The 9,967-nt window shown below is 37.5% G+C and overlaps 1 protein-coding gene across 1 annotated transcript; it reads right to left on the bottom strand.

Moving 5' to 3' along the window:
* Window positions 1-434: 434 nt before the first annotated feature.
* Window positions 435-9,705, bottom strand: DUS4L (dihydrouridine synthase 4-like (S. cerevisiae)). Its single transcript, XM_009996773.1, has 6 exons — window positions 9,596-9,705; window positions 8,359-8,480; window positions 5,084-5,201; window positions 3,502-3,624; window positions 2,246-2,472; window positions 435-682 (listed from the first exon to the last, which is right to left on the bottom strand). Exons 1-6 carry the CDS (start codon window positions 9,703-9,705, stop codon window positions 435-437), a joined length of 948 nt encoding a protein of 315 aa, XP_009995075.1.
* Between the last annotated feature and the right edge of the window lie 262 nt (window positions 9,706-9,967).

The following is a 9,967-nucleotide window of genomic DNA, read 5'->3' as shown; positions in this document are numbered from 1 at the left end:
GTACAGCTTATATCAGTTAAAGAAAGAATTCTGTAATTGCTCCCTTTGTATTCTTTTGGTCTGAAATTTTTGGTATTATTTATTAGTAGTCTCGATTTTAGGAGGTTTCACATAAGAAAAACCCTAGTCTTGTAGACATATTACCGTGAGCAACTGTCCAGTGAAAAAATAAATTGCTGGAGTCTTAAAATGGTCAAACCTCTATGTAGCAGTGCACTGTAAACAGAATTCCACATTTGTGGAATTTGGAATATTTTCTGGAGTGAAAAATGCTGATACAAAAATATAAAGTACCACTCTGATCATAAAGTTAGACTGTGTTGAAAATACTTCTGCAATATGTGAATGTGACTAAGTAAAAATCCAATTAAAACTTCAATAATGTATCAACAATTGCAAAATACAAGTTTACACAGAACTGAAATGCTTAGTCATCACACACCATAATGGTAATTCAGATAATCTAATACTGCTGAAGTACTTGATAAAACATTAAAAACTTTCTTCTCTTGTTTTGAAGTTATCCGTTCCATCATGTACATTAAGTGATGATGAAAACAAGTAAATGGAGTTCCATGCTCAAGAGCAATGTCAACCCAGTCCTGAATGCACTTCAAAGGTGTCTCTTCATATCCTGCAAACATTGCTGGATTTGCTAAGAGTCCTCTAGCCACCATTATACCTTCAAATTGGAAATTAAAGCAGTAAGTTACATGACAGTTTAAATTCTACATTAAATCTTCCTGAAGATTTTGTATAGCACCCCTTAGGACACCCACCCAAAGCTTACACACAAGTAATAGAATAGAGATGAGTATTTTTACCAGAGAAATCCATTAAAAAATCCAAACCTCAGAGTACCTACACCACCTTTCAACACATTCCACTTGGTGACTCATCCTTCCAGAAATTTGAAACAAAACACAGGGCACAGAAGCCTTTCTTCCCTACTTTTCAAACTGCAATTCAATAGAATTTTATTTTCTATACATATACAAGCCTGTCTTTTTAACATAAAATTATGATGGAAAGACACATGGGTACCAGTAATATGGTAAGTTAAGCAATTGTTAGTGCAACTCAGCTGATGCACTGATCCATAATCCTTCTTCCAGCAAGACATCAATGTCTCAGTTATATCAATCTCAGGGCTCTTGGTTTGCAGTATCTTTCTGAACAAGACAATATATTTGCAACTATAATCCCAAATTATTAGATAAACCCATGCAAGTTCTATTGTAATTTTTTTGCAAATAATTTGTAATTTTTTTGCAATTCTATTTTCCTGCACTGTCAACATATAATCTATTCCACTCACTCTCTTCTTAAAAAACAGGATGAACAAATATGACAAATTCCTTTCATAATTGTATATGACAGAAAAAATTCTGATGCTTTACATTTTTACTATTGAAGGTGGTCAGCTAAGCTATGAGAATATTCCTTTCTGTGACATATTTCCTTCCTGCTTTTTATTTGGGGGGAGAGTCACTGTAGCAGCATGGTAGTTTGGTTCAATTAGTTTTTGTTGTTGTCATTAAATATCAAGAGTGTCAGAAGAAACCTGCCACATGAACTTTCTCCTGTGACACTAGCTAGTGTTCTCTGTCCTGTTAATTCTTCAGATGTAAGATCCAAAGAGTGTAGTTACAGACACCTCTTCAAAACATAGACTGGGTTTCCATATTATCTTGAAACCACAGATAGTAAGTAGTAGGAATCTAGGAATATATTGTGACTAAATAACTGAAGGGAATCCTTTACTCCAAAATTTTACAAGTGAAGTGTAAGACAAGATGTCTTTGAAGCTAACTATCTAACAGTTAAGTATCTGGCTCTCCTTTTTCTGCCATATTCTTACTGTAAGATATCTGCTCCCATGTGCAGGAAGTACAGATTTCCAAGTTTGCAGTTCTTTAGAAGGTGATCAGCTCCATAAAGAGACTGAATGAATCACATGTCTGAAGGTCCCCCTGAACTCCACTACTGAGTGATGAGATAGCCTGATTAAGGAAAGAGCTCTTGTAATTTGCCTTGGAAATAATTATTTGTGGTTTTGAATAACAGTGCTCTATGTTGATTACAAATGATTTTGTTTATGAGTTTATAAGGAATCTAAAACATTCTTTCATTTGTCTCCTCAAAAAATGAAAAGTACTCAAATCATGTCCTACTTACAGCCAAAATCAATACTTTGAAATCTGATTTTAAGTTTACTTAGAAAACATAGTATGTTTAATCTTACCATCTGCTCCTGTCAAGAGATGAACATTTTCAGCATCTTTCAAAGTTTTAATGTCTCCATTAGCCACAACAGGTATAGACATGCTTTGTTTAATTATTTTAATTGCATCATAATGTACAGGCTGATGTCTTTCTTCTACACTTCTCCCATGTACTGTAATCCATGAAACTCCAGTAGCTTCTGCTTTTTGACACAGGTCAACTGTTCTTTTTAAGTCCTCATGGATCCTAAAATTCCAAGGAATGAAAACATTATATAGGAAGTTGCATGAACTGTATTACCCCACCCCTCTCTTTGGAGGAGTTACCACAGATTTGTATAACAGTATAAATAAAGAAAATATTACTGCTGAAAGATAGAGAGGGTCTTTTAAAAATAAATATATAAAAATGTAATGTATTGAAACCACTATTTAATTTAGCAGTTCCCAATTATATCACATCTCTGAAATATACATAACAAATTTTACAGAGATTGAGCATGTGTGCCCAATAGATTCTAAAAAAAAATAATGATTTTGCCTATTTTATGGAAAAAAAAATAATTCTGATTTATACTAGCTCCCCTGTCCTGAAGGATTGCAAACTGAATTGAAACTTAACTAACAAATAGACAAAAGCCACATGGAATGTGTGGATACATAGTGGATGAAGTGGTGCAAAGCAATAGAAAGAAGAGTTTACAGAAGTTTAGCAAGTGATGGGAAGCAGGATGTGTTCCTTACTGCAGCTGTGGGGACAAGTTCCCAGTTCTGTTACCCTTCCCTTTACAGCCAACAGTAACTGTAACAGTAACTGGGAGGGTTGGACTAGATGATCTTTCGAGGTCCCTTCCAACCCCTAGGATTCTATGATTCTATGACTGTGGCTCTGGCCTTCAAGACCTCACAAAGTAATTCCATGCGATGATATGTATTGCTTTTCTTTTACTGAACCCTAGACCTTTGAACTTCTCCTTTCATGTCGTCTGGATTGCAAAAAAAATCTAGCATCAAGTGTTATCTGGGTAAGCAGTCACAGGCTGTGCTGGTTCTACTAGCTAAGTTTGAGAACACTTGCCCTAGATATTCTTGCACCATCTTGGGTAAAAATATATGAGCAGTCTTCACATGCAAGGAAATTATTATAGTATGTAATATTATATTAACAAAATTACATATTTTGAAGTATAATGTAACTATTACATGAATATTTTTCTTTAAAAAAACCGAAAAGGATTCTTCTATAAACCACAAACAGCACTGAAGGTAGACCTACCTTATTTTAATGGATACTGAAAATCTAGGGTTGTCAATCTGATTCCGTACATGTCTCACCATATCTCGAACAAGCTCTGGTTTATTTATTAGGCAGGCACCATAGCCTTCTGATATTGCCCACCTTTAAAAGAAAAAGAACATTTGTATTCTACATTTGAAAAAAAAAAATGCAGCTCATTTTCAGTCAATAAATAGGTTTGTTTCCTTAGGACCTTTAGAATATGTGGCTGAGTAAACAGAGATAGTACGGGCTGTAGATCAATGGCTCATTTGCCGTTTGACACCAGCTTTTAGATCCTGGTTCAGTCTCCACTGTGCTGTTAGAACATTGTACAACTTAATAATCCCTTCAACTTTCTGCCCACCAAATGGGCTTGCAAGGAAGATAAATTAACATTTAATCAACAACGGTTGAAATTATACATAAAATAAATAGTTTTATGCTTCCCCTTGCAATGGATCATAAACGTCTTCTAAACAGAAAATTACTTTGGATTGAAAAGGAAGATTTTTGACGTGCAAGTAAGGATACGATTTCCGTAATATTCTGTTTTCCCTCAACTGCAAAACACTTTATTTTGATTGGCAGAAAATAACCTTTGATTCCATGTAAAAGCAGCAGGATTTTTTGTAAACTTTTTTTTTTTTTATAAGGGCAGATGAAATGCACAGTTTTGTTACCTTGAAACCAGAATGCACAAGAAACAAAGTATTCAAATGAAAGCATGCACTTTTGGCCTAAAAGGAACTCACAGTTAGGCATGCTGAACTGTAGTTAGCTTAGAAAAAAATGTATCTGTTCTGATGTCTCATATCTTTTCAGAAAAGCTTTCTCAAATGCTATAATTTTAAGTCAAGACAACCTATTTAGAAGAGACAAATTAAGTATTTGCACTGTAATATTATCTTTTGCTTTCCTACATTTATTTTTGAGGACTTCACTTAGAAAGACTGCCTGACAAGCATGTATTAAATGGTTCTAAATTGAACCACTTAGCAAGAATCTTCGTTTGTGCGTTACTACTGTTTCACTGTCAAGATAAAATCTTTATCAATTTTAGTGAGAAGTAGATCACTAATTCATTGCACTTGTAAACCTAATAAAAGATGGAATAAATTATTTTCAGCACTTCCTGAATAATATCTGTAGAATTATCTCTTAGAGACTATCCTTCACTTGGAGAAGTCTGGGACACCAGGGACTTGCCTCATTATTTTGGAAATTGCCACATAATTTCTCAAAACATTCTCTAAATTATTTGCAGCAAGTTCTTTTTGGTAATGCATATTTAACAGCTGTTGAGAAGGGATGGACACTTCACTTCTGAGCCAGCACTCAGTGTCTCAGAAATCAAAAAAGGCAAGTTGGCAAATACACATGGTTTTCCTAGTTTCACCATGGTGACAGCATATCAGAACATTCAGAAGCGTCTGGCCACACAGACATTTCTGACAGGTTAAAAAGCTGTTTCTAAAAGTCTATTTTTAAGTTAAGACAGAAATTACTCCAAAAATGAAGATCAACATTCTTTATTCTCAAATTATTTCAGCACATTTACCCAGCTTTTTCAAAACTTCACCTCTGAGGACAGCCACAGTTTAGGTCTATTCCATCTGCAAAAGGACAGACGATATGGGCAGCATCACACAAAACCTGTGCTTCTTTAGCAGCAAACTGAACAATCAATGGATGATCACCTACTCCAATGAAAAGATAATTAGAGATTTAAAAAAACGCAACAACCTAGAAAGTAAAAAGACTTTCTAAATTTTGTATTTTTTTTTTATATTGGAAGGTTGTCATGGACCTAGACAACTGGCTGTAAGTCCTTCCAAACTCAACTATTTTGTGATTCTAATTTGTATTCACAAATAAAGGTAGATGACCAGTGGTTACTAGTGTCTATCAACAGAGATGGTAATACAGACAAACATATGTGCCCCAGATGGTTGCAGGCTCAACAGACACTGACTGAAATTGGTCAGATGCTTATCTTTCACAAAGATGATATATGAAACTAAGTATTCTCTATTTTTCAGCTGCCTTCATGCTTCTCCTCCTAGTCTTTCCCTTCTTGTCTGCATGCAGCCCCTTTGCTGTACTGACAGGGCTGTCTTGCCAGGTGGGAAACTTGCTTACAGAACAAACCTGTAAGCTGCCTTCAAAGAAGGAAGGTGCTGAACAACCCACAAGCTTTGCCCTCCCTTATCCTGGCCCACTTTTTTCCTCTTCTGTGCCAATATGTCTGTTTTTTATCCACATGTCAATATGCAGAGCTGGAATGAGAACACACAGGCAGAGGCAGCTTTAGCAGCCTTGTCTCAAGTGGGAAACCAGAGTCAGTGCTCCTCAGCTGAACTACTTGTGATTTACTAAGCCCCTGCAGAGAGCCAGATGGTCATTTGGTCCTCTTTTACAGCTACTGCATTACATTACAGGCACCTAAAAATATCTCAAACAGTCTTAGCACTCATGTCCCATATAAACAATTGCTGCAGTTAGGAGCAAAGTGGGTATCTGAGCACTGATGGGAAGAGATGATCCAACAAATGCACATGGCAAGTGAACTTCTGGTACAGAAAAGACCACAAGTGCTTCTGAATATTTTTCTATTTTAGTGGAAAATAAGTAGTTTTTGACGTAGTGGAGCCTCTCAATCAAGCTGAGACTCTGCTAGACCTTACCTAAAAATCCAGCAAGCAAAAAATAAAATCTCTTGCATATTTTCAAAACAGTATCTATTTAATACAGTGCTCTAGCTGATGGGAACTATATTGTTACAGCTAGCATTTTGAAATAAACCCACGGTCCTACTTTTATGGTTGAGCATTAAGTAACAAAAATAGAGTCTAGCCATATTAATTTTTAGCAGCAGTCACAAAAAATATCTACCTATACTTGAAAAATACACAACAAAGAAATATCAATGCTGAAGAAAACAGAAATTGCAATTCTAGGCTCCAAACCTACTCCATTAGTTAGATGACAAAATCCAAAACCAGCTAGGAAATTAAACATAAAACCACAGTGAAATTTCACAACCTGTTATGGAATTACTTGTTAAAAACATAATAAAATAAACACTATAATCTTGGCAGAGCTATCTGAGGCAGAATGTTTTAAAGGCCTATAAAATTAAGGCCAGGATGAAAAGAGCTGTATAGGAAGAAGACATTGTTTACAACACAAGAACATTTTGTTTTATATCACTTGTTAACAGACAGCAAAATTAGAGTATAAAGGAGAATTTCCCTTCTACTCACAATATTCTACACCCCCCCAGAATACGCTACATATCTGACCTGTGGAACTTAAATTCCAGAAGACTTGTAGATCTTAAGTATAACTAAATTAAAAGTGGGCAAACTAGTGGCTTTATGGAGCTTTGAGCCACATATATTTTCAGTTATGTTCTTACTAATTTTTTTTACACATAAAGAATGATTCATGGTTTTTTAAAGTAGAATTCCAATAATAAGAGTTTACCAGTGCTTCCCAATGTGACTTTTTCCTGTAACTGCTCTGCTCTAACAATGCACTATAGCAAACAGCCAGTAATAAAAGAATGAAATATACTTCTCCTGCTATTATATATACACTTATGAAACTACCAGTTCCATGGTCTGAAGAGATTAAATCATCACACTTCCTAAACTCCTATACACCAATGTTACTACCGGATTAGCAGAGCCCCCTTCAATCCTCCAGTTGCAGCTTATGCTTGTGTTCCTTGTTACACTCTTCCATTACAGCCACTTCATGCCAGCAGATTTGTATCGTTATTGTCACCTTTTCCCACATATTTCATACAACTTTTCTCTTCTTTACTACCAGGATTCTGTACAACTCCTTATACTCCTTTCGGTATGTGTTCTGGTTGTTTCTGTACCTTGCTTCTCCCCATCAACCCAAGTCATGCTTCAACTTCCTGGCCTCTTCATCACCCTCTCATTATCTCATTATCAAGGAATCCATCAATAGCCCCTTTCACTTTCAACTCCAGCTAATTTGAAATCCTTGCTTCTTTTATCAATCCTTGATTCCACTGTCTCAATGTCTAGTCCATTGTTTTTTCCCCATTTAGCAATCATTGTATTTTTGTTAGAAACCAGAAAACTTTCCTGGCATCAAGTTTCTGAACCACAACACAAAACAGGAATTACTTGGAAAATAAACTTACTACATCTGGCTGGGATGGAGTTAGTTTTTATAGCAGCCTCTATGCAGCAGTGCTGCTAACCAATGTTGATAATGCATCAATATTTTGGCTATTGTTGCACGATACTTCCTTTTTTTACTCACTCTGCCCTGCCTGAGTGGTAGAGGAAGAAGAAAAGTGGGTTGGGACATGGAAATTATATTCCAGGATGGCTGTTGCTTAGAGACTGGCTGGGCATTGGTCTGCTGGTCTGAGGTCGGAAGTGACTGCCTTTACATCACCTGTTTTTTTCCTCCTTCTTCCCTTCACTATGAAGCTGTCTTTATCTTGACCCATGAGCTTTCCTCGTGTTTGCTCTTCCTAGTATCTCCCTGTGCTACTGTGGAGGTGGGGGAGGAATGAGTGAGCAACTGTGTGGGTGCACAGCTGCTGGCTTGCCATGTGTGGTCAACCCACAACACACCTAAATTAGTTTGGAGACTCTGACTTCTGGTGGCGGCAAGTTTTTCCACTATTTCATTTGACACTCTATCATTGGAATGTGTTTACTCTTACCTAGAATACGGTTTTACAATCAATCAGACCTTGTATGCCAAAACTCTTAAGGGATGTCAAGACTTCATTCACTTGGTCAATTTGGTTTATCAACACATAAAAACATTCTGACAAGGCAATGATTTCTTAAAAAAAAACACCTTTGTTTGTTGTGAATTCGCTGTCTCTTGCTTTTGCAGATCTCACAAAATCAGCTGCCACGATCATTGGTGTGTAACACAAATCGCAACCGTATTTCCTAACCAGGGTTCTGAAAGACAACCTGCAGACAGATGAAAAGGGATAAATGGTAAGGACATTTCTCTGATTACCTATTTTAAAATGCTGTTCTGACATGCAGCACCATGGGGATGCCCAAGTACCATTATAAACCATCTCCCACACCTATCTCCATCTTAATTAAAGGAGAAAAAGGTAATAATCCATGTTTTTATAATTAAGATAAAAGTTTGTCAGAGAAAATGCACTGAAATGTAGTTGACACAGCAGTGATCCTGTAAAATCCAGCAAAGAAATCCTTTAAGACTTGTTCTGAAGTTTTAGAAGGCAGGCATTCTTTACTGCAGCATGCTGGATGCACAGGGAATACTTCTGCCTAACGTGCATGCTGCAAGTCACAACAGGCAGAGCTCATGTTTGTTCAGCTTAGAGAAAAGAAGACTGAAGGGGAGGGTCTCACAAGTGCTTATACATATTTAAAGGGTGGGTGTCAGGAGGATGTGGCCAGACTCATCTCAGTGATATCCAGTGGCAGAACAAAGGGGAATGATCACAAACTAGTACATCGGAGGTTTTGCCTAAATATAAGAAAATACTTGTTTACTCTGAAGGTAACAGAGCACTGGAACAAGCTGCCCAGGAAGGCTGTGGAGTCTCCATCCCTGGAGACATTAAAACCCTGTGTAATCTGCTCTAGCAGGGATGTTGAACTAGATGATCTCCAGAGGTCCCTTCCAGCCACTGCCTTTCTGTTATTCTGTTTACATACCTATGCATCAATTAGCCATACATATTCACATACCATTATGCATATGTTCTTAGTTTTCTAGAGGTTCTTTGGTCATCTTCAAGGGATGTCCTGGAGTGCCCTGGAGTTGAACCTTCCTTCTAGGCATGCACAGTGCTCCCCTAGCCTGTACCTTGTTCTCCTTCTGTACAGTGAACTGGCTGCAACTAGTTTTAACCACAAGTTGCAGGGTCCCTCAAACCCAGAGCCTTCCTGCAGGCCTTAGGAGTTAGAAAACTGACCCAAGTGTAGCTCCAGACGGCAGAACTGCTTAAACCAGCACAATTAAGCATCTTTCAAACCTGTCAGCATAACCTTAAAAGTCAAGCTAAGATATCTTTAATATATCCACTCTCTCAGCAATTACTTACTTTGAATAGCGGACCATCGGGGCACATATTTTTACAACTTGCCCAGAATGAAACAAATCCATGGGATCTTTCCGTTGGCATTGTTTAGTTTCTACGATGTCACTAATCATGTATAACCAACAATCCTTTCAGCATCTGGAAAAAACGAACAACAACCAGTGTAACTCACAAAGGGTAACTGATCCTGCTGTTTCCCACAAGACATGCAGCAAAGCATCAGGGCTGAAGGAAACGCCTCATTACGGGTGTGAGGAACAAACAAACCTGCTGCTGCCACCACCAGCTGTAAACACCGACCCCGCGTGCAACACCCGCCTGTGACACCGCCGCTTCCCCTCCTCCCGGCAGCGACCCCTCAGGCCGCCGGGGAGG

This window comes from Chaetura pelagica, unplaced genomic scaffold, assembly GCF_000747805.2.
Source record: "Chaetura pelagica isolate M959 unplaced genomic scaffold, ChaPel_1.0 scaffold534, whole genome shotgun sequence".
Taxonomy (NCBI): domain Eukaryota; kingdom Metazoa; phylum Chordata; class Aves; order Apodiformes; family Apodidae; genus Chaetura; species Chaetura pelagica.
The sequence above is the reverse complement of the archived record's forward strand: the minus strand, read 5'-3'. Positions and strand labels throughout refer to the sequence as shown.

Bases quoted from the DNA above. Each gene is read 5' to 3' on its own strand.
- DUS4L (XM_009996773.1), bottom strand. From the start codon at position 9,705: ATGATTAGTGACATCGTAGAAACTAAACAATGCCAACGGAAAGATCCC. The intron at 8,481-9,595 runs GTAAGTAATTGC...ATCTGTCTGCAG, and splicing joins CCGATGGTCCGCTATTCAAA to GTTGTCTTTCAGAACCCTGG. The intron at 2,473-3,501 runs GTAGGTCTACCT...TTGGAATTTTAG, and splicing joins TCAGTATCCATTAAAATAAG to GATCCATGAGGACTTAAAAA.